The 27,123-nt window shown below is 41.4% G+C and overlaps 3 protein-coding genes across 6 annotated transcripts in view; 1 reads left to right on the forward strand and 2 right to left on the reverse strand.

The window, feature by feature from the left end:
- The window catches only part of L2HGDH (L-2-hydroxyglutarate dehydrogenase), a 42,903-nt gene extending 36,003 nt beyond the window's left edge, over positions 1-6,900 (reverse strand). The window contains exons 1-3 of one of the 3 annotated variants that reach the window (XM_080807900.1): positions 6,685-6,900; positions 2,012-2,127; positions 1,169-1,320 (exon numbers count right to left, since the gene is read on the reverse strand). In XM_080807900.1, coding sequence (XP_080664026.1) covers positions 1,169-1,320; positions 2,012-2,127; positions 6,685-6,824 — 408 coding nt within the window. In that variant the 5' untranslated portion in view covers positions 6,825-6,900. Of the gene's footprint in view, positions 1-1,168; positions 1,321-2,011; positions 2,128-6,684 lie in introns of those variants that run through there. The other 2 variants (XM_080807902.1, XM_080807901.1) reach the window with 2 other exon arrangements.
- An 85-nt stretch (positions 6,901-6,985) lies between these two features.
- On the forward strand, positions 6,986-19,289 carry DMAC2L (distal membrane arm assembly component 2 like). Of its 2 annotated transcripts, none has more exons than XM_080807906.1 (5): positions 6,986-7,071; positions 14,582-14,693; positions 16,024-16,232; positions 16,814-16,985; positions 18,158-19,289. In XM_080807906.1, exons 2-5 carry the CDS (start codon positions 14,590-14,592, stop codon positions 18,270-18,272), a joined length of 600 nt encoding a protein of 199 aa, XP_080664032.1. In that variant the 5' UTR covers positions 6,986-7,071; positions 14,582-14,589; the 3' UTR covers positions 18,273-19,289. The 2 variants fall into 2 exon arrangements, with proteins under 2 accessions (XP_080664032.1, XP_080664031.1); XM_080807905.1 differs by lacking the exon at positions 6,986-7,071 and adding an exon at positions 14,247-14,457.
- A 1,981-nt stretch (positions 19,290-21,270) lies between these two features.
- The window catches only part of CDKL1 (cyclin dependent kinase like 1), a 52,562-nt gene continuing 46,709 nt past the window's right edge, over positions 21,271-27,123 (reverse strand). The window contains exons 7-9 of the mRNA XM_080807904.1: positions 25,234-25,290; positions 23,596-23,751; positions 21,271-21,968 (exon numbers count right to left, since the gene is read on the reverse strand). Coding sequence (XP_080664030.1) covers positions 21,861-21,968; positions 23,596-23,751; positions 25,234-25,290 — 321 coding nt within the window. The 3' untranslated portion in view covers positions 21,271-21,860. The remainder of the gene's footprint in view (positions 21,969-23,595; positions 23,752-25,233; positions 25,291-27,123) is intronic.

Genomic DNA, 27,123 nt, shown 5'->3' on the forward strand with positions numbered 1-27,123 from the left:
TTAACTACTAGGGAAATGCAAATCAAAACCACATTGACATACCACTTCACATCCACTAAGGATGGCTAAAATAAGAGACCGACAATAACAGGTGTTGACAAGGATGTAGAGATACTGGAATCCTCACTAGCTGCTGGGGGCAATTTAAAATAGTGCAGAACTCAGGGCGACTGGGTGGCTCAATGGGTTGAGCCTCTGCCTTCAGCTCAGGTTATGATCTCAGGGTCCTGGAATCGAGCCCTGCATCTGGCTCTCTGCTCAGCGGGCAGCCTGCTTCCCCCTCTATCTCTCTCTGCCTGCCTCTCTGTCTACTTGTGATCTCTGTCAAATAAATGAATAAAATCTTTAAAATATAATAATAATAAAATACTGCAGAACTTTGAAAAACAGCTTGGCAGTTCTTCAAAATGTTAAAATGGGAGTTACCAAATGACCCAGGAATTTCATTTCTAGGTATGTACCTGAGAGAAATGAAAACATAAGCCCACATAAAAACTAGTACATAAACATCCATAGCGGCATGATTCATAATAGTCAAATGTGAAAACAACCCAAATGTCTGTCAACTGATAAAGAGGTAAACAAAATGTGGTATACCTACACAATGGACTATAAAAAGGAACAAAATACTGATTCATGCCGGAGGATGAATGAACCTTGAGAATATTATGCTAAGTAGAAGAAGTCAGTCACAAAAGACAACATATTGTAGGATTCTATTTATAGGAAATATCCAAAACAGGCAAATCCACAGAAAGTGAAAGTATATTTGGTTGGCAGGAGCTGGAAGAAGGTAGAAATAGGAAGTGAGAGGTATTGGGAATAACTGTTAATAAGCACAGGGTTTCTTTATGAGGTCATGAATATGTTCTAAAATTAGATAGTGGTGATAACTGCACAATTTTATGAATATACTAAAAATCAAACTGAACACTTTAATAAAAGGATGAATTAGATGGTATATAAGTTATATGTCAATAAGCCTATTACTTTTTTTTAAAATAACATGGAGTTAGTCATACCACCTTTTCTAGTTATTTCCTAATATTAGATTTTGAAAATTGCAAAAAGAAAGAAAAGCCATTGTTTGTTTGTTTGTTTTTACTCAACAATAAACATCACTAAGAAAACGCTAGTTTTAAGTCAGGGCCCTAGTAAAATGCCTTACCTTGCCACATTGCTTGTAGGAAATTCCCTTTTGGTTACAATACTCATAGATGAGGGCTGCACCTTGTACACACAATTTAGCTTTCAGAGATTCAGGTTTATAATAAATTCCACTATGTATGACACCACTGTTATGTCCAGTCTGGTGAACAGCTACCGGACAAGAGAAACAGGGTAAGAGAAACTACACAATGCATACAAAACCTGCAAAGAGCAGGAACAAACATAGATGAAGCTATTAGAGACCACATTATTGAACATTTGGAGTTTGTTCTCACAGGTAGGGCATGGGTAATTTCCTCTAGTAGCCATCCCTGGTGTCCATGCCACATCCTCCCAGCCCAACTTTGACTTCAATTACAACTCTGGTGCACAAACCCACCTCTCACCACCAGCAAACCACTCCAAGGGCCCCCATAACTCTAGGCATTCTGCATGCCCATTCCTAACAGGTGGAGGGGTGAGGGGAGAGAGGACTATGCCTCAACATCTCTAGGGTTAATACTCAGCCAGTAGAAACACTAGCTGATGAATAAATGAGCACAATACTTGGAAATGTTCATGTAGCTCCTCAGAGGTCCCAGAGGAATCAAGCTCACAACAGCAACCTTGATAACGTACCCTCCTGTGGCTTTTCCTCCTTCCCGGTTTACTCTCCACACCCCCTCAGTCCTGCCTCCTAAACAGCCTCTCAAATAAATCACCTATGCTCAAGTTCTAGTCCCAGGCTCTGCTTTATGGAGAACCCTAATTAGGGTACTAACATCAACACTCAACATGAAAGATGCAGGACTGAAAAAATGAGCAGGTTAAACCCAAAGAGCCACAATGATATCATACATACCTAAATCTTTCTCCTTTTCCAGAACACCAATGGAAAGTGCTGGATGTCGCAGGATGAGTGCTCTGGCAGAGGCAAGGCCCACAATTCCACCACCGATAATGACTACATCAAATGAGCTTTAAGAGAAAGTCACCTTTAAAGTAATGCATGTTTATTGTAGATCTTGTAAAACTTCATGTGCATAATTTTCATCATCAGTGAACAATTAAACTATGAATTTGTAACCATGAAAATCAAATATTTCTTGGGCCTTATGCTATTGGCTTCTTAACAGAAAAAGCCTTTAAGAATTAGAGGCACAGGGGCACCTGGGTGGCTCAGTTGGCTAAGCCACTGCCTTCATGACTCAGGTCATGATCCCAGAGTCCAAGGTCCATTACTCTCTGTTAGCATCAAACTCTGCTCTACCATCTACTCATTTGAAAGTCAAGTGCAGGGGCACCTGGGTGGCTCAGTCTGTTAAGCATCCCACTCTTGGTTTCAGCTCAGGTTGTGATCTCAGGGTCCAGGGATTGAGCCCCGTGCTTAGCAGGGAGTCTGCTTGAGGGTTCTCTCTCCTTCCCCCTCTTGTACTCCTCCCACTGCTTGTGAGTGCAGGCTTTCTAATAAAATCTTTAAAAGAAAAAAATTAGGAAGGGCATGTATAGTCTATCTAATTCAGCAATGAGGAGCAGAGAAGTCTACCTTTAGCACCTACCTCATGGGCCCAAAAATCTAGTCTGACAGGAATAGGGCCAATCTTGCCTTTTCTACACCCCACCTATTTCAGCTCTTCCTAAATTAAATTATTTTGATGCAAATCCAAAACATTATCTGTAAATATTTTAATATGTTATTTCTAAAAGGCTCCTATAAAACATGCCCACGAAACCATCATTCTGATTTTTTAAATTATTTTTGTTTTTTGTTGTTCTTGTCTTTTAATTTTAACTGGCTCCATGCTCAAAGTGGATCTTGAACTCACGACTCAGAGTAAGAGTCACATGCTCTACCAACTGAGCCAGCGAGGAACCACCAGTACTCTAATTTTTAAAAATTTACAATAAACATTTTATATCATCAAATATTGACCATAAAACTTTTAGGAGAGGGTGCCTGGGTGGCTCAGTGGATTGAAGACTCTGCCTTCGGCTTGGGTCATGGTCTCAGGGTCCTGGGATCCAGCCCCGCCTCAGGCTCTCTGCTCGGCGGGGAGCAGGCTTCCTCTTCTCTCTCTGCCTGCCTCTCTGCCTACTTGTGATCTCTGCCTGTCAAATAAATAAATAAAAATTTTTTAAAAAATAAAATAAATTAAATTAAATTAAAAAAAAACTTTTAGGAGAAAACCTTTGGGACCTAGCGCTAAGTGAAGTAGAAGACACCAAAAACATGATCCATATAAAAAAATTTGATAAACTGCACTTCATCAAAATTAAAAATTTTGTTCTGCAAAAGATCTTGTTAAGAGGATAAGAAGACAACTAACAAACTGGGAGAAAATACTTGCAAACTACATATCTGACAAAGGATTCACATCTAGAATATATAAAGAACTCTCATATAAACCATTTAGTTAACACGGAGGACACTGGGAGATGGAGAGGAGAAGGGAGTTGGGGGAAATCGGAGGGGCAGACAAACCATGAGAGACTGTGGACTCTGAGAAACATACTGAGGATTTTGGAGGGGAGTGGGTGGGGGGTTGGTTGAGGATTTTGGAGGGGAGTGGGTGGGGGGTTGGTTGAGCCTGGTGGTGGATATTAAGGAGGGCACGTATTGCATGGAGCACTGGGTGTGCTGCATAAACAATGAATTTTGGAACACTGAAAAAAATAAAATAAAAATTTTTAAAAATGGGCAAAAGATATGAACAAACCATTTCATCAAAGAGGAAAGATATATAGATGGCAAACAAGCACATCAAAAGATGTTCACTACCATTAGTCATTAGGGAAAGCGAATTAAAACTACAATGAGATATCCCTACACCCCTATCAGAATGGCTAAAATTAAAAAAAAAAAATGGTAGCACCAAATTCTGGTGAGAATGAGGAGGAACTGGATCACTCACACACTTCTGGGAGGAATGTAAAATAGTACAGCCACCTTGGAAAAAGAGTATAGCAGTTTCTTAAAAAGCTAAACATAAATCTGCCATTGTGTAACACATTCCACTCCAGTCAGATAATTGCTGTCGGCCTTGACGGTGGCACAACTTCCTTTGTTCTGCTGTCACTTGTATATAGGAAAAACAGATCTTTGGGCTTATATCTTACCCAACTTGGGCCACATCATTGGTCTCCCACTCTTCCTCAGGCCATTCTTTGGATTGTTGAAGATATTAAAGGATATAATGGTATCTTTTGGAGTCCCAAATATGGACTCTACTCATCTCAAGTCTTTCTGTAAGGGAAATTCTAATATTCAGAACCTGAAACCCAGGTGCATGACTTCATGTTTTATACTTCCTTGGGAAGCACTGGTATACTTTTCTTTTATAAATCAATACTCAATATTTCACAATGGATATTCCTTTTATGGCTCTACATTAAAAAACATGTCTATAGGGGCACCTGGGTGGCTCAGTTGGTTAGGCATATGACTTCGGCTCAGGTCATTATCCCTGGATCCTGGGATGGAGCCCTGCGCCAGGCTCCCTGCTCAGCAGAGTCTGCTTCTCCTTCTGCACTTTCCCTCCCTTGTGCTCTCTTAAATAAATAAATAAATAATATATTTAAAAATAAATAAAATAAAAACCATCCCCACAATGAAAAAAAATCAAGCATGTACTAACTAAACATGTCTTAGCAACTACACTCTTGGGCGTTTATCTCAGAAAAATAAAAACCTATGATCATATAAAAACCTGTACATAAATGTTCACAGCAGCTTTAATAATGATAGTCCAAAATTAGAAATAGTCCAGATATCCTTCAACTGGTAAATGGTCAAACTGTATAACATCCATACCGAGGAACGCTACTCAACAGTGAAAAGGAACCCACTTTCATTATAGGGAACACCTTGGATGAATCTCAAAGACATCATGCTGTGTGAAAAAAGCCAATCTCTAAAGGTTATATACTGTGTGACTCCACTTACAGAATATTCTCAAAATGACAAAATTTTAGAGCTAGAGAATAGATTAGTGATTGCCAAGGGTTAGGAAGGGTGGAGAAGATGGGATGTGAATATAAAGGGACTGGTAGGGATGCCTGGGTGGCTCAGTGGTTTAAAGCCTCTGCCTTCGGCTCAGGTCATGATCTCAGGGTCCTGGGACCGAGCCCCACATCGGGCTCTCTGCTCGCAGGGAGCCTGCTTCCTCCTCTCTCTCTGCCTGCCTCTCTGCCTACTTGTGATCTCTGTCCATCAAATAAATAAATAAAATCTTTAAAAATAAATAAATAAAAAAATAAAGGGACTGGTAACACAAAAGATGTCTCTGTGGTAATGAAACATTTCTGTATTTTATGGTGGCAGTTACACAAATTAACACAATTAAATTGAATAGAAACACACAAATGAATGCATATAAAAGCTGATGAAATCTGAACAAGGTCTGTGGATTGTGCCAATCTCAATTTCCTAGTTTTGATACTATACTGTAGTTAGGTAAGATGCTATCATTGGGGTAAATTGGCTGAAGGGTATATAAACACTGGTTTGGGGTTTGCTTCTTGGGTTTTTTTGCAACTTCCCATGGACCTATAATTATTTCAAAATAAGAAGTATAAACAAAACCTTCACTAACCCTACTTTTCCTCCCTTAAGAAAAGCAATCCCAAGATAATTGTCTACGCTCGCCCACCATGACTCACAAGTCCTATCCCACTCTAACCTCCTCCAAACCACTAACACACAGCAGCCAGTCAACTTTTGAAACCTCAACATTTAATCACTCCCTCTTCTTAAAAATCCTTTAAAAGTCTCCCAATGCTCTTAGAATAAAATTCCATGTGGGTAAAATAAAATGAAAATCCCTGCTGTGATGGAGCCTCTCTCCAGTGTCATTCCACACCATCTCTGTTCCAAGAACAGTCACACTCATCTTACCCACCTTCTAGTTCTGGAAATAGCCAAGAGCTTTCCAGCTTTAAAGCCTTAGCATAAGCCACGCCCTCTCCAGAAAGCAGAGAAAGACGGTGGTTTTTAATGTGACCTCCAAACTTCAAATCACAGGACACTCACTTGTGCAGGCTTTGATTAGCAACTGAGCTGCTTCTCACAGGGGCAACTCTACGCAGTGTTTGCCAGGAACCGACTGATTTAAGAACTGGTCCCGGTCTTCCAAGAAACACCAGGGATGCCAGCAAATAAACAGTTTATTTGATTGCTTCGTGTGGTAGGTCCTTTAAGCTTCAAAACGACCACCTACGGGAAAGACTAGGATCCTACTCACAACTGAGCATTTAAGGAGCTACAGTAACCCACCCAAGGACTGAATAGGAAGTGGAGGGGTGGTATTCAAAACCAGAACTGCTCTAGACCTCTCTACTCATCGCTGCCTTACTCTTTGCATCCGGCACGCAACACAACGAATGAATCCTACAAAGGAACGCCTGGGATCCACAGGATCTTGACCTTCTCTCACGCCCGGGACAGGGAAGTACAGCAGGGGCACAGGTCCAGCAAGAGGCACCTCGGAAAGAAGCAGTAGTAGCACAAGCGACGAGGGCAGGCCAGCGGCTACTCACCGGGTGCTGGCTCTACGGCCACCTTGGCACAGCGGCCAGGGCCTCCCCGGCGCCGGCCGGTACGCCGCAGCGAAGCCCCCGGGAAGACCCCCGCGGACCCGGCCGCAGGCACCGCTCAGGTAACGCAGCGCCAGCACCATCGCCTGCGCCCTCTCCCCTGCCGTCTCTCAGCCCCCAGCTCTGCCCACTGCAGCCCGACGCTCCACGGCTCCCCGCGCTGTCTAGCCCCGCCCCCCACCCAGGGGCCAATGAGGCGCTCACCGACGCCCCACGTGAGGGCGGCGCCAGTGGCCAATGGACGCGCGCGGCGGAGGGCGAAGGGCAGGCCGGCGGCGCCGTAGACGCGCGGCACGCTCGCTCGCTCGTTCCCTCCCTTCCTTCGGTGCTGTGAGTAGAGGAGCTAGGCCTTGAGCGAGGCGGGTCTAGGGTGGTGGTTACGCTCTGCCCTTTTCCTTCTCCCACGTCTGGGTCGACTGAAAAGCTGGCCTGTCGAGTTGTGCGTCCTCGGTGTTCACCGCCCAGCGTCCTCTGGACTTTGGGAGAAAGTCGGGGCGTGACAGGGGGTTGAAAACTCTCCTATGGGCGGGTCCAGCGGCCTCCCTGCCTCCCGCTCGGCCTGGCTCCCGCCCGCTGCTGGCCACCGGAGGTCTCCATCCTGGCCCCCGCCAGGCCAAGTGCCCATGGAGGAGTGCTGGCTGTCCAGCCCTGGCCCTGGCTCCGGACGGAGGCTCTTGGTCACGGCAACGCCTGGCAGCCTGTAGTCTTCTGGCCTTGTTTTTGCGGGGCTCCTGGCGGTGTCCTCTCTGCTATCATATAGCGGTCTGTCTCCTTAAATACTGGGTCGAGATACGGTTTTAAATATGCTGCGTGGGGCTGGGTACAGCGACTCACTTGTACCGGTCTCTTCACCCCGTTTCTTTATCTGTAAGGTGAGGGAGGTGGGCTGTGTCATCCCCAAGTGACCATCTGATCAATAAGTTGATTCACTGTTCCCGTGGCAGTTCCCCACCTGTCCTCCGTGCTTGATGGAAGTTTTTAATTTTTAGGGTCAGAACAACTGAACAGAACAAAAGTAGAACGTTAAAAACTGTATGGCTGGAAGAATTTTGTTTGAATTTGGTTCCAGGTTTTAGTCTGGTGGCTTGGGGAAGTCATTTCGCCTCTTTGCCTCAGATCCTCCTCTGTGGACCAGGAGTACAAGCCGTGTCCCTCTCATAGGACTCTTGTGTGGAGTCCATGAGAAAAGGCTCATGGGTGTTTAGCACAGGGAAGACCCTTGAAGAGCTTGGGTTTGAACTATCCTGGTCCACTTACAGGCAGATCTTTTTCAGTAAATCCAGTACAGTACTGTAAATGTATTTTCCTTGGGATTTTCTTACCATTTTATTTTCTCTAGTTTACCTTATTATTTTTTTTAATTTGACAGAGATCACAAGTAGGCGGAGAGGCAGGCAGAGAGAGAGAGAGGAGGAAGCAGGCTCCCCACTGAGCTGAGAGCCGATGCCAGCCTCCATCCCAGAACCCTGGGATCATGACTGGGCAGAAGGCAGAGGCTTTAACCCACTGAGCCACCCAGGCCCCCCTCTAGTTTACCTTATTATAAGAATACAGTATATAGGGGCACCTGAGTGGCTTGGTTGGGTAAGCATCTGCCTTCAGCTCAGGTCATGATCCCAGGGACCTGGGATGAGCCCCACATTGGACTCCCTGATCAGCCGAGAGCTCCATTCTCCCTTTCTCTCTCCCTCTTCTTTGGCTGGCTGGTGCTAACCTTGCTCTGTTTCAAATGCATAAATCTTAAAAAAAAAAAACAGTATATAATACATATAACATGCAAAATATGCATTAGCTATGTTACTAGGCTTCTAATCAAACAGAAGTCTGTTAGTTAAATTTGAAAAGTCATAACTTCTATGCAGATTTCAACAGCTGGGGGATGGTTGCTCAAGGGTCAACTGAATAAATTACTGCTTTTATTATGTGTAAATGATTTTACTTCTGGGACAGTTGACTATTTTATTTGTGAAAACAATGTAGAATGTTACTTGCTTTTCCCTTCACAAATGGGAAGAAAATAAGAGATGGTTATTTGTTAAATTCAACTTTTTGTTTTGAGATCATTGTAGAGTCCCACACATCTGTAAGGAACAATAGAGATCCTGTATACCCTTTACCCATTCTCCCCCAATACTAATATCTTGCAAAAATATAGTACAGTATCATAACCGGGAAACTGACTTTGACACATCCCGGTGATATTATTTCTGCAGTTTTACATGTGTGTATTTGGTTCTATGTATGGGTTTTTAAAAAGATTTTATTTATTTTTTTATTTGGTGACAGAGCAAAAGCAGGGGGAGTGGCAGGCAGAGGTAGAGAGAGAAGCAAGCCCCCCGCTGAGCAGGGAGTCTGATGGGATCCCAGGACTCTGGGATCGTGACCTGAGCAGAAGGCAGACACTTAACCGACTGAGCCACCCAGCTGCCCTGGTTCTATGTAATTTTTATCACATGTGTAGATTGTTGTGTTGCCACCACAGTCAAGCTACAGCACGCTTCCATCACCACAAGGGATTCCTCCCGGTGCCCTTTTGTAACTATACTTCTCTTCTTCAGGGCACCCCCTCCCAATCTGTTCTCCCTTTCTAAAATTTTGTCATTTCAAGAATGTTCTATAAACAGAATTATAAAGTATATAACTCTTTTGGAATTAGCTTTTTTTTACTCAGCATAATCCCTTGAAATCCATCCATATTGTTGTATGTATCAAAGGTTTATTCATTATTGCTGAGTAGTATTTCATGGTATGGATGTACCACAATAGGTTGAACATTCACCCATTGAAGGACAACTTAGTTGTTCTAGTTCTCAGCTATTCGGAATAAAGCCGCTATGAACATCAGTGTATTGCTTTTTGTGTGAACCTGTTTTTGTTTCTGTGGGATAAATGCCTAAGAGTCCAGTTGCTGTGTCATACATATGATAAGCGCATGTTTAGTTTGGTAAAAAATTGCTAAACTGTTTTCCAAAGTGGCTGTACCTTTATACATTCCCACCAGCAATGTTTGAGTGATCTGGTGTCTCCTTATCACCAGTAATTGGTGTTGTCACTATTTTTTATTTTAGCCATGCTGATAGATATGTAGTGGAGATGGTTATTTTTTAGTTTGCACAGCACATAGTCAGTTTGTAACTAGGTTAAATACAGAATTATACATTTCTATGGTCTGTGGTCGGACTTTCATGGGCCAGTTGAACCCAAAGTAGTGACTTGTTTACCATGTGATTTTGAGTACATGCTTCTTAGTTTAGCAAGGTGAAGGAACTCACAATACACCTGCTCTTTGTATAGAGTTGTTTCCTGTTTACCCTCTCCCCTAGGTTCAATTGTACATTGATTTGTTTCAATTAAGTAATTTCAAATCAAGAGCTCACCTTACATTCATTCATATACCCGCATAATGTCTTTGGTATGACACCACCCTTAGCTGAGAATTCATGTTCATCTTCCATGTATGTCAGAACCTGTAAGGTGTTACTTCAATGAGCTCCATGTGATGTTGGCCTAGGAATGGCTTTAGGGAATTTTGCTTCCAATTCCTTTTCTTTTTTTTTTTTTTTTTTTAGATTTTTTCATTTATTTACATGACAGAGGCCACAAGTAGGCAGAGAGGCAGGCAGAGAGAGGGGCAGAAGCAGGCTCCCCACTGAGCAGGGAGCCCCATGCAGGCTCAATCCCCGGACCCTGAGATCATGACCTGAGCTGAAGGCAGAGGCTTAACGCACTGAGCCACTTAGGCGCCCCTTTGCTTCCAATTCCTAATGATTTCTTCAGTTCTAGTTCATTAGACTTTACACACCTCAAGAATAAGAATTGGAGTCAATGATTTGCAGTGAGGTGGGGCTGTAATTTGGGGGAGGGTCTCCCCAGTTCCAGTACCACCCCATCCTCCAAATTTTATTTACCCTCAAGAATTAGTTCTTTAAAAAAAAAAAGAGTTCTTTAGTTCAGTCTTCTGAACCACTTAGTTAGCCATCACTCTTAATAGCCTAGATAAGTAAAAACAGAACTTCCACTTTAAAAACAAAAAACCTTACTGTTTTTAGGCAAATGGGAACTCTCAACCAAACCTACTCAGAAACATTTTGTGTATATCTTTCTTTGAATTAGACACAGAGATCTGCCCTTCTCTAAGTTACAAGCATAATTGCAATTTTTAGAAACATTTGTCCTAAGCAAGGTTCTGATAGTAAGAAGGAGCTTTTTAAAATGATTTTAATTTCTGAATTATTTATTGAAGCAATAATTTAGTAGTGACTTTTTTTAACTTGCTGTTAACATTTTTTTCCCAATCGTTAGAGCTAAATTCACCAACTCACCACTAGAGGTCTCCTCTTTCCTTATAGAAAACATTCTCAGAGGCAGCAGCTTGAATTCATCTGAAATTTCTAAAATCAATTAACACAGGGGCAGTTGAGAATGTAAAACCTACCAATTTCCTTTTTTACCTTTATTGCCAAGTAAAGTTTTTATAGTCATGTTTAAATTATTTTAAATATAACATCTAATATTTTTAGAGATCATAGTGAGTGTAAATTTCATCTTTCCTTTAAGCTGAATTATAAGGTGAACCAAAATGAATCAAGTAAAAATACTCAGTTTTCACAGACCACTCTAATTTACCTGTTAAATAACAGTATCTCTGGTTTTATCTGTCTCTGTGGAAATATACCAACCATTAAAGATTACTAATTAGCAAATATTTATTAAACTCTTGAATCAGGGGGATGGCAGTGTGCTAGGTGCTAAGAAAAATGGCAATGAATAAGATGTGATCCTTGAAGTCCTTTTTGGTCTGCATACTTTTCTTTTTTTCTGCCTAACTCAAAACCCTTAATTATCCTTTAAGACCCATCTCAAAAGACACCTCTAGTGTGAAACCTTCTCTTTACTCCCTCCTCTAGGCTTTCACAGAACTTGTTCATACCTCTATTAAGACATATTGCATGTTTATTTGTTTTTATGTTGTCTGTCTTCATTAGACTATACATTCTGTGAGGACAAGGAACCTTGTCTTTCTGTGTCTCTCCTTTGTTTTTGTAATCTTACCATTGTATCTCTGGCACTGAGTATAGCAAACTTTCAGTAAATACTTACTGAGTGAATGGATGGATGGATGGATGGATGGAGATGAATGAGGTCTTGAGGTTGAGTAAAATTTCTACAGACAGGATGGGGATGTGGGATGGGGAGGGATGGTAAATAGAACAGCCTATGTTGAAGCTAGAAAACCCAGGTAAGTGAAATTGACAGCCAGTCGAGTTATCAAAGGTGGTCACAGGGGGAGCCTGGGTGGCCCAGTCAGTGGGTTAAAGCTTCTGCCTTTGGCTCAGGTCATGATCCCAGAGTCCTTGGATCGAGCCCCACTTCGGGCTCTCTGCTCGCAGGGAGCCTGCTTCCTCCTCTCTCTCTGCCTGCTTCTCTGCCTACTTGTGATCTCCGTCTATCAAATAAATAAATAAATAAATAATCTTTTTAAAAAATGTCACAGGTGGAGAGAATTTTCAAAAAAAAAGCTAGGAAGGGCTAAGAACAAGAGTGATAGCATGGGGAAGGTTTGCAGGAATGAAGGCAGATGACTGTAGAAAAGAAATGAAGAGGAGTGCCTTCGTGGCTCAGTTGGTTAGTGTCTGCCTTCCATTCAGGTCATGATCCTGGGGTCCTGGGATCAAACCCCACATCCAGCTCCCCTGATCAGCGGGGAGCCTGCTTCTCCCTCTCCTTCTGCCTGCCTCTCTGCCTGCTTGTGTACTCTTTCTCTGTCAAATAAAACCTTAAAAGAGATGAAGAGGGGAGATGATCCCAGGTTCTGTCCATAGATCTCATCTCTCATTGTTCTAGAACCTCAACATCTTCAGTCACTTCTTGGCTCTAAGGTGGTTCTCACCCAGGCCTCTCTCTAGTCTTCTTTTTCCCCAGTTCTAATACCATCTGGGACTGAGGAAAAAGCCCTGGACTGGAAGGAGGGAAAACTAAGTTCCAGTTTCAGTGCTGCCACCAATTAGCCATGAAACATTAAACAAACCTTTTAAATACATGCATTTATTAATACCCCACCTTGTTCCAGAAGGGATTTAGGGTGTCAGCAAGTTACTTAATATTAGGGCTTCAGTTTCCTCACCTTTGGATGGTCTAAGTGGTCTAACTTCATTCCTGTTGTCCCGTTTTGTGACTTTGATTCTAATGATTTGTTGGTTATCTCCACTTAGAAGTTCTGCTAACACTTCATATTTTGAATATGAAAAACTGGGGGTTGGGGCGCCTGGGTGGCGCAGTGGGTTAAATCCTCTGCCTTCAGCTCAGGTCATGATCTCGTGGTCCCGGGATCGAGCCCCACATCCGGCCCCATGCTCAGCGGGGAGCCTGCTTCCTTCTCTCTGCCTGCCTGCCTCTCTGCGGGCTTGTGATCTTTCTGTCAAATAAATAAATAAAATCTTAAAAAAAAAAAAAAAGAAAAAGAAAAACTGGGGATGGAGGTGGGGGAAACCTATAACCTGTCCTCCTGATACTGACTTCTGTTAATGACATCACCATCCAACCGTTGACCTGGGACCAAAACTATTAGTGTCCTCTTCAACTATTCGGGCCCTTGCCTCAGCATCTCACTGAGCCATGTGGAATCCACTCTGTAATGGTCATTCCCATTCTTGACCCACTTGGTCCTTTCCCATGGGCACATGTAGTTAAAGCCATTGTTAGCTGTCTCTCTGTTCTGTTCTGTGGACCCTCGGTGTTGATGCTGTTGGCCAAGTAGTATTCCGAAGCATAGCTCTAACAATGCCAGTGCTCTTTGCTAAAACCTCAGTGACCCAACTGCCTACAGCAGACAGTCCAAAATCCCTTGCTGATCTTGCAAAACCCTTCCTGATATGACTGTGTAAATTGATTGTCTTCTCTTCTCAGGATCCCCATGTACTCACCAAACTGAACTACAAGTTTCTGCCTCAGCTAATCAGCTGACATACTTTCTCCTGTTGAAATCCTGGTCCATTCTTATTTTAACTCTGAGGAATTTTTCAGGTTCTACCATTTAACTACCTGGTAACTTGTTTTACCTCACTCCACCCTGCATTAATTTTTCAGCAACTCAAAGGTTGAAACCACATTTCATTTATATTTGTTTTCCCTGATATTGCTCACTACTAGAGAAGCTTGAACTGAAATAAATCAGATTGAAACTCAGCTCAGAAACCTAGTTTCTGATCAAGAAAACTTTCTCAACTCATGGTTATAATTTTTTACAGCTGGAAATCATCTGAGCAAATCATCTCATTTTACAAGTGACAAAACCAAGGGTCAGTGAGGTGAGGTTACTTGCCCAGTCTTTCCTAACTGCCCTTGGACAGGTCTGTGTTTGCACTGTTCTGGTGCTACTACTTGCAGCCTTGGCATAGAGAGGTCTGTTTTCATGTCTCCTCTTCCTTCCTGGCTATAAGCATTTTAACCTCGGCACTCTGCTCCCTAGCTGATTTTGGTTTGTCATTTTGATACTGGAAATGTAGACTGGGAGCACAGCTGGTTTCATCAACTGTGTAAGTGCAATACTGGACGGACATCTGCTGGAGATACTGTGGGCAGACCCCAACTGAGGGTTGAAGAGTGAAACTTAACGTCAAGGCTGGATGTTGGAGACCCTCCAATCCAGCCCCTCTTTTCTACAGCAAAGAAACCAAGAAACAGAGACAGGAGTGACTTGCTTGTTAACTTTGAGTGGTAAATGACTCATCAGCTTTATTGGCACAAGAGCACTGACTTTGAAATTGTAAAGTAAGTTACTGGATGTATGGCTCGGATTGCCAGCTAATGATCTAATATGAATACTGTTTTGTGTGTCTAGATCAAGTGATGCTGTTTGGAAGAATTTCCCAGCAGTTGTGTGGCTTAAAGAAACCCCCATGGTCATGTGACTGCAGAAACTTTTGGGGCTGGTTGAATGCAGTGTTTAATAAGTAAGTTACTCTAACTGAAGTGAAGAAACATGGCCATTATTACAGCTAGATAAGTTCCCAGTAGCTAATTTGATTATTTCTTGTATTTCAAATGCTTTTTTGCACAAGGTAGGTAATAGGATCCTAATTTTGTTTAAAAACGAATAAAATATACACACAGACATTGAATAAAGACCAGAAAAATCGATTACAAAATACTATGTTGCAGGATTTCGGTGATTTTTTTTATTTGTCCTTTTATTGCCTATCAAGTTTTCTAAAATGAAAATGTATTATTTTTGTAACCCAAAAAGCTCAGCAAATGTAATTTTAGAATATTCTATGGCTTCTTAAGGGATATAGTTGGCTTTTTTTTTTTTAATATTTTATTTATTTGACAGAGAGAAATCACCACTAGGCAGAGAGGCAGGCAGAGAGAGAGGAGGAAGCAGGCTCCCTGCGGAGCAGAGAGCCCAATGCGGGGCTCGATCCCAGGACCCTGAGATCATGACCTGAGCCGAAGGCAGAGGCTTTAACCCACTGAGCCATCCAGGCACCCCTGTAGTTAGCCTTTTTAATACTACCAGGGGACTCAACTTGTTCAAAAAGTGGGTGGCATTGGGCGCCTGGGTGGCTCAGTGGGTTAAGCCTCTGCCTTCGGTTCAGGTCATGATCCCAGGGTCTCTGGGATCCAGCCCTGCGTTGGGCTTTCTGCTCGGCAGGGAGCCTGCTTCCCTCTCTCTCTGCCTGCCTCTCTGCTTACTTGTGATAAGTAAGTATTGTCTCTCTGTGTCAAATAAATAAAATCTTTTAAAAAAATACAAAAAACAAAAAAGTGTGTGGCATGCTTAGAAATACCATTTTGAAGGTAATGAAACTAATCTCATTGCTTAATACAGCATTAACACAACTAACTAGAGGAAAGGGCATATGTAGAAATTAATAAGAGTCACTTAATGAGATTAATTTGAACATAGATTCAAAATTAGTCCCTTTTATATTTTATCCTTAATAAAAACAATAACCAAGTATAGTCATTTACTCAATCCATGGTTACCAAGAACCTCCTGGTGTCAAGCACAGTGCTGCGTATGAATCAATGAAGATTCATGTCTGCCTGATAAACCCATATAAAAATAATAAGCTTGACTGAGTTCACTTGGAAACAAAAACAAGGGAGCAAGAAGAGCCATCCTGTGTTTTTTTACCTGGCTCTTCCTAACATAACTTCTCTCCCGCCTCAGTCACCTGAAAGGAGAAGTTGCTGAAGTACTATATTTATGCTGATGACTAAAGCTGAGCAGTTAGTGATTATACTAAAAATGAACTGCTTTTGTTCTCTTGCCAACAGAGTAGATTATGAACGTATCAAGGACGTGGGACCCGATAGGGCAGCATCTGAGTGGCTGCTACGCTGTGGGGCCATGGTACGCTACCATGGCCAGGAGAGGTGGCAGAAGGACTACAACCACCTCCCAACAGGACCTCTGGACAAATACAAGATCCAGGCAATTGATGCCACCGAGTCCTGTATCATGAGAATTGGATTTGATCATCTGGGTAACTACCCTGTCATTTGCTCATGGGAAACGTGGGTGATTTGCAGTGACATTTTGTTGCAGTTGACTATTACAGTCATAGGTGTGTTCCTTTTTACCCTTTCCAGTACCATCCAGTCTTGAGTCCTGTGTGTGATTCTTTAAAATTAAATAGAGGTTACAAACACCTTCTTCTCCTTTCTCCCTTCACTAAGCTTGTCTTTACATGCCTTTATTTCATGCTTATTGGTTTAAAATTCAAGGCCTTGTTTATCAAACTACCTTTGTCAAATTTCCATCATTTGAGAAACTCTTAGTAATGTAAGAATGATCCTACCCTACAGCTTCTGCTTGTGTGGGCATTTCTTTCCTCCAATACTTGAACATCTGATTACAGAATGGTCCTGTCCATCAGCACAGCATGGATAGTGAATATCTTGCATGGTTATTAGGGTAACTCATTATCCAGGTCTTCTGGGGACTAAGAGGTTTCCCAGGACATAGGATTTTCAGCCCTAAAACCAGAATAGTCATGGCCAAACTAGGACAGCTGGTTATCTTAATGGTAAAGCAGATTCTTAAAATGTACCTCTTATCTCCCAGAGGGCCTACAGCACGTTGAAAAAATAAGATTATGCAAGTGTCATTATATTGAGGATGACTGTTTGGAGAGACTTGGTAAACTGGAAAATTTACAAAAAAGCATACTGGAAATGGAAATAATTTCATGTGGGAATATCACAGACAAAGGAATCATTGCTTTATATCACTTAAGGTAGGTGGTCAGTGCCAAAATGAAACTTGATGATGAGGTTAAAATGAATAATCAGAAATTTAAAAAAAAAAAGTTTTTTAAGTAAACTCTGTCCACAGTGTGGGGCTTGAATTCTCAACCCTGAGATGAAGAGTTGCATGCTCTGTCAACTGAGCCAGCCAGGGGCCCTGAATAATTAGAATTTAAAACATTTGAGAGGTGGCAACCTTTTTTGATTTGGAAAAATACATAAAATGACTTAACTTTCATCTGTAATTACTTTCAGTTAAAATTATCGACCTTAATACATTAATGTTTTATTGCAATTCTTAGGGGACATCTCTTTAAAAAAGAAGTATTTACTTAATAGTCATATTTTGGAGTGGCTGCTGCACTGTGTGGCCATGAGTACAACAACCTTATTATTATAATAATTATTGTTTATAATAATTAAGGCACCTAGCATGATGCCTGCTCCAGTAAGCGGTCAGTGGGCATTTGCTATTATGCTTCCTCTTCATCTTTTTATTTTGCTATTGTGCTTCCTCTTCATTTTTCCCCATGTTCTGACACTAACCTCAGTATCACAGGAAGTTTGAGAGATTTTAAGTTTTTTTGTTTTAGTAATTTCTATAACCAATGTGGGGTTTGAACCCACAATCTTAAGATCAAGAGTTGCATGCTCTTCTGACTAAGCCAGCCAGGCATCTCCCCCTGCTTTTTTTAAGTTTATTTCTTTTTAGGAGAGAAGTTTTAAACATTGGAACCAAAAGCAGTAGATTATCTCTTACATTAGTTGAGGCTTTGAGGCTTCATTTTTTTAATGAAGTTCCTTTAAGAACTTCCCTAATTTTTATCCCTTTCTAGATTAAGATTCGTGTTTCATGTTTCACATGCAAAGGAGTTCTATGCTATAAAACATATATAGTATTTGGAAAGATTCAGCAAGAATTATTGGTATAATTCAGAACAACTAAACTTCCCAAGGCCTGGCTTAGTTCCTAGCATGAATTTCATTTAAAGTAGCACTCCTAAAATTGCTGTTCTGAAAGTCATTTTGACAGTATAGTATAGTGTGATATAAATGCATTCTGTGTGTACTTTTTTTTTTTTAAAGCCTTTAATGGAGTCTATTTTAATGCTGTAAGAGTAAAGACCAACCGAAGTAATTTTTTTTTCTTCTTTTTCTGCAGAAACCTCAAGTATTTGTTGTTAAGTGATCTTCCTGGAGTAAGAGAAAAAGAAAATCTTATCCAAACCTTTAAGACGGCACTGCCTTCTCTGGAACTAAAATTAGACTTGAAGTAAAATAATAATATTCAATAAGTGTCTTCTTTCAATATAAAGTATCATTTAAAATTGTTGATCCTAAACAGCAGTAAATATTATATAATCATCAACAGACCTTAAGGATGTTGTATCATGATGTTTCAGAAGCAGAGAGTCCATCATGTAGAAAATTAATATTCAGACATGACTCACTGAAGTTACTAAGTTGGAAGTAAAAATCTATGCACATTAAGTCATTTTAAGAAAAATGGAAACCAGGTAGCAGTTTAATTCTGATGTAGTCCTCATTTTACATAAATATCTATGTAGATAACTTTTGTTGTAGATGATGACAGAATTCTTTAAACTGATTTAGGGCACCTGGATGGCTCAGTAGGTTAAACATCTGCCTTCGGCTCAGGTCATGATCCCAGGGTTCTGGGATCCAGCCCCTCATCAGGTTCCCTGCTCAGCTGGGAGCCTGCTTCTCCCCCTGCCTCTTCGCCTACTTGTGGTCTCTTTCTCTCTCTGTCAGATAAATAAAATCTTTTAAAAATATATTAAAAAAACTAAAAAAATTAAGTGATCTAAATGTGCAACACAGATACTCTTTATTGTACTTTATCAGTAATTCATATTACTGTTACCTTTTACTTTAAAGTTATTGAAGCATGTTACCATAAAAGTGCAATTATGAAAAACTGAAAGCTAAATTTCAGATTCATTGGTGGAGTAAATTATGAAAGGCTGTCAGTGGTTGTTGAGGCATTTCTATCGCTTCCCAGGATTTGCATGCATTTCCATGATCCTACATTCCTGTGTTCTTTATAATACACACCTTTCTTTGGCTAATTTGTCTATTTTGTAATCTTAGTCTAGGGTTTTATTAAAACTAGACATAGGGGTGCCTGAGTGGCTCAGTGGGTTAAGCCACTGCCTTCAGCTCAGGTCATGATCTCAGTGTCCTGGGATCGAGCCCCGCATTGGGCTCTCTGCTCAGCAGGGAGCCTGCTTCCCTTCTTCTCTCTGCCTACTTGTGATCTCTCTCTCTGCATCAAATAAATAAAATAAAAATCTTAAAAAAAAAAACTAGACACAAATACTTGGCTGAATTCAAATAGTTTTGCCAACTACAGTAGAACAAAAGAAATGATCATGAAGACCAGCCCAGTTATACTTCTTTTTTGCTTAAATTAAAATATTGCTTTAAACAGGAAATTTTAACATGTCAATTAGAAACTAATTTTTATTCCCCCATACATGTTGGGGGAGCTCTTGTATGAGCTCAAGGGACATCAAAAAGAAGTGCAAAAACAAAAAAAAGCATAAGTGCAAAATTCAGTTTATATCTAGAAAGTAGTGACAAAGAATATCAGAGATGGATAAAAACAGATCTTTATTTTTACCCCAAAATGGCCCTGGTTCTATTACTATTAATGATATGCCAACTTGTTTGTAGATTTCTGTATGTTTGGTTTGAACATTATACTCTTTTAACTATAACCTTGATTAGAAATAGTTTTAAAATAAATAGTGTATGATGCAGCATTTGGGAAAAAAATGAATTTTCATTGTGTTTAGAAGCCAGCTTATGTAAATAGCACATGCCATAAATGATACACTATTTATAAATAAAATTTCCACTGTCAATTATAAAATCAGAACACAGTAAATTAAAAAAAAAAAAAAGACTAAGCTACAGAACAACAGTCTCATGTGAAACAGTGGTGATTCCATGCTGAATGAAGGATTACAGATGTGGTTAAATTAAGCATTGGTACACATTTAATAGAACTCATTAGAAAAAATGAATGCTTCCATCTCAGATTTGATTATTGTGTAGTGAGGCAACTGATTCACCGCAATTTAGTCCAGAACTACTTTTATATTCTGAATGGTTTTCTATAAAACAACAGAATGAATTAGGCAGTTGCAGTCATCTGCCTCATCAAATGCATTGTTTTGGGTTAAAAAGGAAAACAGAAAATGTAAACAGAAGTGGGATGTCCTTCCTTGTCGTTTGAATCAAACCCAAATAAGAAGAATTAGATACTGCTGGGACTTGTATTTAACCCAGGGTCAGCTCTTTGCAAGAAGCTACATACATCAGGGAGCCTTAGGATATCATTAAACTGGCTGGAGTAGCCAAAATTATTGAACAGATGCCTGAATTTGGTGAGTTACTTAGCAGTAAGTGAATAAGGACAAATGCTGTCATGAAGGAAGTTACTAGAGCAGTAAACTAATAAGAGAACAGAAGAAAGGTTTTGAAGAGACAGTAAAATACATTTTCAAAGACCATGGCTGGGAACCACTGAGGAAACAGCAGCAGCAGCACACCAACCGAAACTGGCAGTGAGCTACAAGAAACAGACGTGAGCTTCATCCTGCCCTTATGTTCAGGGGACGAGGATGAAAAATCTTTTGGAATAGGAGGCACAGGCCAAGTCAAAGCTCATAACACGTCATCATGTTAAGTATCATGATACAAAGCTAAGAATACTCAGAATCGTTCTGGACTACTTTCTTATCAGTTATTGCCAATTCTTAGCACAGTATATATATATATACACACACACACACACGCATGTGTGTGTATTTATATGTGTATACATACACACACATACATTATCAAAGGTTATTTCCGGGACAATATCAACAACCTAAAGTCTTTCATGGTCCAAATAAGAACTCAACAAGCAACTTCTTGCAGAACCCAGATCACTATAGATAGTCCTGCCTGTAGATCTGTCTCCAAGCCTGAGGCAGAGCTGGAGAGAATGAAGAACCAATTACTTTCAGGCTGATAGGCTCACTTCCCGTGAAGCCTGTAGGTCTTGTTCTACCCCTTGATTCAAGCTTTAGTCAGCTGCCAGGCCTCACACCGGTTCGTAAAGGGAACTGGGTCACCTGGGGAGGGGTTATAAAAACCCATCCTGCCTGCAAAAATGACTAAGGTGTAGCCTTTACTAAAGGTAATGACAAAAGTATATGTAACAAATGTCTATAAACATCATTAAATATGCAAGCAAATAATGCTGTTACGATAATCCATGATTTTAATTATTTTGAACGACTTCAATATTCTAAAAATGTTTTAAAAATATGAAAATCTAGATATAGAGCAAGCAGGAAATAGAATTATAAGCATCTTGATTTCAGGAACTAAAACTTCTTAAATATGATGTTGAGACAGTCTGAAAAGGCAGGGTATAGGACTCAAGGCAAATCTCTGCAAGAAATACATATGGGTATTTTGCAATCCACTTCTCACTTGTTGCGTACAGTACAATAAAAGCATAAATCCTTCTTACATTTCTAATTTTGCCAGAGATAGGGATAGCAGATACAGTTTATATTTCTGTCCATTAGCTCAGCTACTTAGATACAACAAAAATGCAAGTGAAAAATCCGAACAAGTGTTTCCGTTCTGGTCACCATCATGAAGCCTGGAAGGCTGCCTCTGGAAGTTCCCTTTCTCTTCTGCCAGGTGGCCTCCCCCGGTTTGTGACTTATGTTTTCTCCTGGTGTCCTTTCGACATGGTGATTGTTTTCAAACAAATGTATACGTTTCGTTTTCTCCAAATTATTGACTAACTACTTTTTCATCATCTAGCTCCAAGATCCTTAAATGTTTGGAAATTGGTAGTTCATTTTCTTCCTATTCCAGTAGTACTTCTTATTATCCAAAGCTGGAAGGAAGCCGCTGCTGGTCAGCTGAGGAAGGGCCTGCAACTGCAAATACAACACACAGGGTGAGGTTCAATGCCGTGCATTCTTTTCGTTGTTGAGTACATATCACAAAAGAGGTTAAGTCAGTCAATTTTTCAGCACAGAAATACTTTTTCTGCACAGAATCCAGGACCTAAGGGAGGACAAAAATGCTTAAATGTGTTCCCTTTTTCTTTTTAAAGATTTACTTTATATTAAAAAGCAAAATATGCACATTCAAGAAAATTTAGAGAATATGAAAAAGAAAAATTGACTTAACATTATTGGAAAAAATAGATCTACAGGAGGTAAGAGCTTGCTGGGACCTCAGGGATCGTTTAAGCCAATGCTTGTCTTAATAGCAAAGAAAGCTGACATCTGGAGCACTTAAGTGATTTGCCCCCTTACCCCTTTGTTAAAAAGGCAAAATGGCTCCCTTCATGCTCCCAGTAAATGTTTGAATTTATTGTCAATATCAAATGAAAGGAGAAAATACAAAAAATATATGTATTTTGTACTACATGGCCTTAGGTATCTGCAAAGTGGTTACTTTTTAATACTTCAAACAGTTGAATTCTTCAAGACCTAAATGCAATACATCAATTAGTGGGTTCCCCTATTCTTTCACGTAGAAATATTCCTATCAAGATCCTTTGCTTTGGACACAAAGGAACAACAAACTAAGTGGTAACTCTGGGGTCATGTATTCCAGCCTGTTTTGTTACCTGGGTCATATATGACAGAATAAAATAAAGCTTTCTTAATTTTGTAACTCTGGTCTATCTCAGGACCCTGCAGTTTATGCTGTACCTGCTCCTAAGGGACTGTCCATCCTCTTCTCTCCTACAAACCTCACATACACCACCCAGATGCCACTCAGCACACTGGGCAGCAGAGGCTGCAAAGGGAAAGACTAGGACATAACAATTTATAGATTAAGGACTCCCTAAGCAGATCCAGAAGGGACTGGGAGTAGCCAGCTCAGCTTAGTTATGGTTCCAGCTACAGTCCATTCTAAATTACTAGAGCTTTTGGCTTATAACAAGATGCTTAACATAAGGCTACTTTGCCTAACTTCATCCAATCATGTTCTTCACGGGCTCCCTGTGTGCAGCTGGGATGCTTTTCTCTGATAAAATAAGCTGTTCCATTGATATCACTGAGAGCACAAATCACCAAATCTACCCTAGCCAACTCTTAATATTAAAGGATTCGAGAGGAAACTGGTTCCATTTTTGGATCAACCTGGAATGTCAGTCAATACCGAAAGTGAAGATGATGACAGAGAGCTGCCTGGGATAAACTGGATTTCATTCTCCAGAGCACAAAAAGCACGCTCCGGGGACTCATGCACAACACCGAACAACCATCCTCCAGCCCCAGCCCCGGGGGGCTGCTTTGTGGCAGCAGGAAAGAAACTGTGGGACAAGGACACCTGCAGGATGTAGGGAGAAGGGGCCCTCGGACTCAGACGCGTCTGGTGCCCTGGCTGAGAGACAGTGGGTCCCTTCTGGTGCTGGAATGAGGGTGCCGGACGGCAAGCTGCACTTGCCACCTCCAGTCGAGCTACAGATTCTCTGCACCAGGTGGCAGACCTGAGATCTTTTGAAAGTGCAACCCGGATGCTTCCGTGAAAGCGCCCCGTGTTTACCCCAGGCAGGAGCTTTCGGTTCTGTCTCAGGGTCTTCCTTAGTGGCCGGTCAAGCTCTTTGGCCGAAGCACCCATTTCTCTGATGCTGTCAAAATACGGATGCTGCAACAGCTGTTCACATGTCCATCTCTCGGCAGGATTCATGTGGAGGCAGCTCTACAAGAACAGAAAAAGTCCCCGGTCTTACTTCTTTAAAACTGTGTTAACTTATTAAGATCATTTTTTTGTTCTTGAGAGGTCAAACCCATGGGCTGGGAACAGGAAGGGGGGACATTAGGGAAAAAAAAATCCCCACACCAATTGTGATTTGAGTTCCTTCCACAATTACTTCTAAATGGATAACCACATAATAAGTAAATAAATAGTTTCTAGAAATAGTAACCAAAAAATCCTTGTTTTCACCTTGTTCTATTGTGGAGGCAGTTGGCACTCTGCCCTGAGGGAGTAGGATATGATTTTTGAGTTTGCCTCAGTATCCAACTGGAATAATCCACTTAACCAGTTTGGTCCCTTGTGTATACTTTATAAAAATATAGGTTTTTATTTAAAAAATAAGACCTACATCGCTTCTCGGCCTTTTGGCTAAGATCAAGTGTAAAAAATAAGACCTACATGTGGTAAAAATTAAAATTCATACAGAATATAGCCAAGTCTCCTCAGCACTCTAGTTCTTCCGTTCCCCCTTCCAGATTCAGCTTCTCCTTTTTCTCTGGTATATTCTTCCAGAAATACTCTATGCATTACAGCATCCATATGCACACATGGAAGGAGAGGCATAATATACATGCCTTTGTATTACATCATTCTTAACTATTTGCATTAAGTAGGCCAGAAGGCTCATACTTGGATAGATTAAATCTCACAATTATATACCCCAAGGAACCGTCTCAATTTTTTTTATTATGTTATAAATGCATCGGTAAATGTATTAAACACTTTGAAATGGGTGGGGCATGGATTGTAACTTGCAAATGTTTTACTTGGTACCTGATTTTACGTAAGGGCTATATAGGTCTGAAACACCAAAGTTTTAAAATCAAAACCTATACTGGGCGAGGTGGGAGGGGGTGGGGGGGGATGGACAGCTCTTTGTGTCCATGGGTTCTACACCCATGCTTTAATAAATCCACCTTTTTTGCACCAAAACAAAACAAAAAAAGTATACCAGGGGTTGGCTATTTAAATGGATCCTATGGGGCAACCCCCTGGGATCCCCTTTCTCCTTGGGAGCTTTGTACTATCACTTGGCTATTGCTCAATAAACCTTGCTTTGCTGCCAGCCACTCCCCCCCTCCCCCCGCCCCCTGCAAATAAATAAATAAATGGATCCTATGGCCCAACATTTTTTGAAGAAAAGGATCTTTTTTTGTAAAACAAGTACTATCCATCTGAAGTGTCCATTTTCTGTAAACTAGACTTCAAGTACAAAACGTTGGGTTTCTTAAAAGTGAAAAACACCTACAGATGTTTTCATTGTAACTGAATGGGAATAAAAATTGAAAGTATTTATACTTCTCAAAGGAAAAGGAGAATTCTCAAAGGAATGCTTTTCCATTCATGGAGTGACAGAAATCATTCAGACACCGCTCCCACCCCCAACACCAGCTACTGCGTGCTTCCTGGTCGCCATGATTTTACCTTTAAGAGCCCCAGGGCAGGAAAAGAGATGTTTGGAAATTTTAATTCAAGTGACTCCTGTTTTAAAAAAGAAGAAAAGAAAAGAGGGTTTTATTTACAGAGGGTATTGAAAGATAAGGTAACCTCAGATCAATGTCTCCTGAGTGAATGAAGCAACTTCTGGGCACCTTCCTCCCCTTCTCCACCCTCTGCTCACCCACCTCCCAGCTGAAACAACCTTCCGCTGCCTGTTTCACAAGCTCCTTCTCTCTCCACCTCCAAACTTCTTTTCCAAATTTTCCTCCTCACCACTCCCTTCACTTCCCAAAGCCCTGACGCAGGTAGCACCTTATGAGGGAACATTAATTAATGAGAGGAAAAAAACCACTGGTGAAGCACTTGTGTTGTTTCTTTTCTGCGGCCTCAATTTCTGTAACTTGCCTTTCCTCAGAACAATTTTTGGCATTTATATTGGCATTTAAGAGAGGCCCCGGTTTTTTGCATTTATTGACAGTTACATAAAGGAAGCTTCAAAATAGATTTTTTTTTCCCCTACCTAGGTGAACAGATGCTTCTAGGTCCTTCTGGAATAAACACTGTTTTCTCCTCCCACAAGAGCCTGCTGTTTCCCTATTCATCTTACTGTTTAAGGAGTCTCTGGGGCAGACATTCATCAATCTCCCTTTGGCCATATAAGGCTATTTTGCTTCAGTCACATGCTGGAGACAATCAGGAATAACAAGCACTATAAAGCAGGAGGAATGCCCAATGTCAGGCGGATAGACCGGCCAGTCACAGAGACACACCACTAACAGAGGCTAATTAAGGAGGGCAGCTGGAGTGTAGGGCAAGGATAAAAAATGACAGTTGTGAGCCTGAGGCTGGAGTGACTGGCCAGGCTCATCTAATGAAATATGACTCTGGGTGCTGTGCCCAGAGTTCTTTTGGACAGGGAATCGGCCCCCAAACCACTGAATTCCCAGTGTGCACTTACTAATCACTGATAAGGGTAAGAGATAAGAGCCTCAGTTTTGGAGTTCCCTTAAGATCATGGGGGAAAAAAATCTTACAGCAGATTTGTATTAGAACCTTGAAAGGAGTCTCCCTCACCCCCCTTAGCTTCATTATTTCTCTTGTTGGGGCGCCTGGGTGGCTCAGTGGGTTAAGCATCTGCCTTCGGCTCAGGTCATGATCTCAGGGTGCTGGGATCGGTCTGCATCGGGTTCCCTGATGGGCGGGGAGCCCCCTTCTCCCTTTCTCACTCCCCCTGGTTGTGTTCCATCTCTCACTGCATCTCTCTCTGACAAATAAATAAATAAGAAATCTTTAAAAAAAAATTCTCTTGTTGTTTCTGCATGTTAAATCTAAGCACTGCTGGGGACTGACAGGGCATTGCTGACACTGAGCTCTGCTGTCTCAGCAGCAAGGCCTGGGATGAGGCTGGCCGGGTGGCCGAGAAAGGAGGGCCCATCCTGCTGGCTTCGGCTTCACTGGTTTCCCAAGCGCCAGAAGCCCGAAGACCTCCCTCCGGCAGGGAGAATGACCAGCAGAGGGACTGGGGCACAGATGTTCCAGCCGGACAGGCAGCCCCCGCATTGCGTCTTCCTGTGTTTCTGTCAACAGGAAATCCCCTGCAGGACTGCCTCTGGGAAACTTTGGGAAGCTTTTTACGTTTATAAAGCCTGTGTTGTTTCTGAGTCTTCACTGGTAGACAAGTAAGCAGGAAATCACTAAGTGACATTTAGTGTGGAACTGGGAATGTCCAGGTCACGAGGGAGCCAGCTGGGTCACCTCCCATATGCCAGGTGTCATTCCTGCCTCTCCGTCCCAGCATGCTCCCAGCATGACCCACTTTTCCTGTTCCTAGGGGCACAGGGACAGGAGGCAGTGGGGACGGTGAAAGCCTCCAAC

Source organism: Martes martes (assembly GCF_963455335.1).
Source record: "Martes martes genome assembly, chromosome: 7".
NCBI classification, from domain to species: domain Eukaryota; kingdom Metazoa; phylum Chordata; class Mammalia; order Carnivora; family Mustelidae; genus Martes; species Martes martes.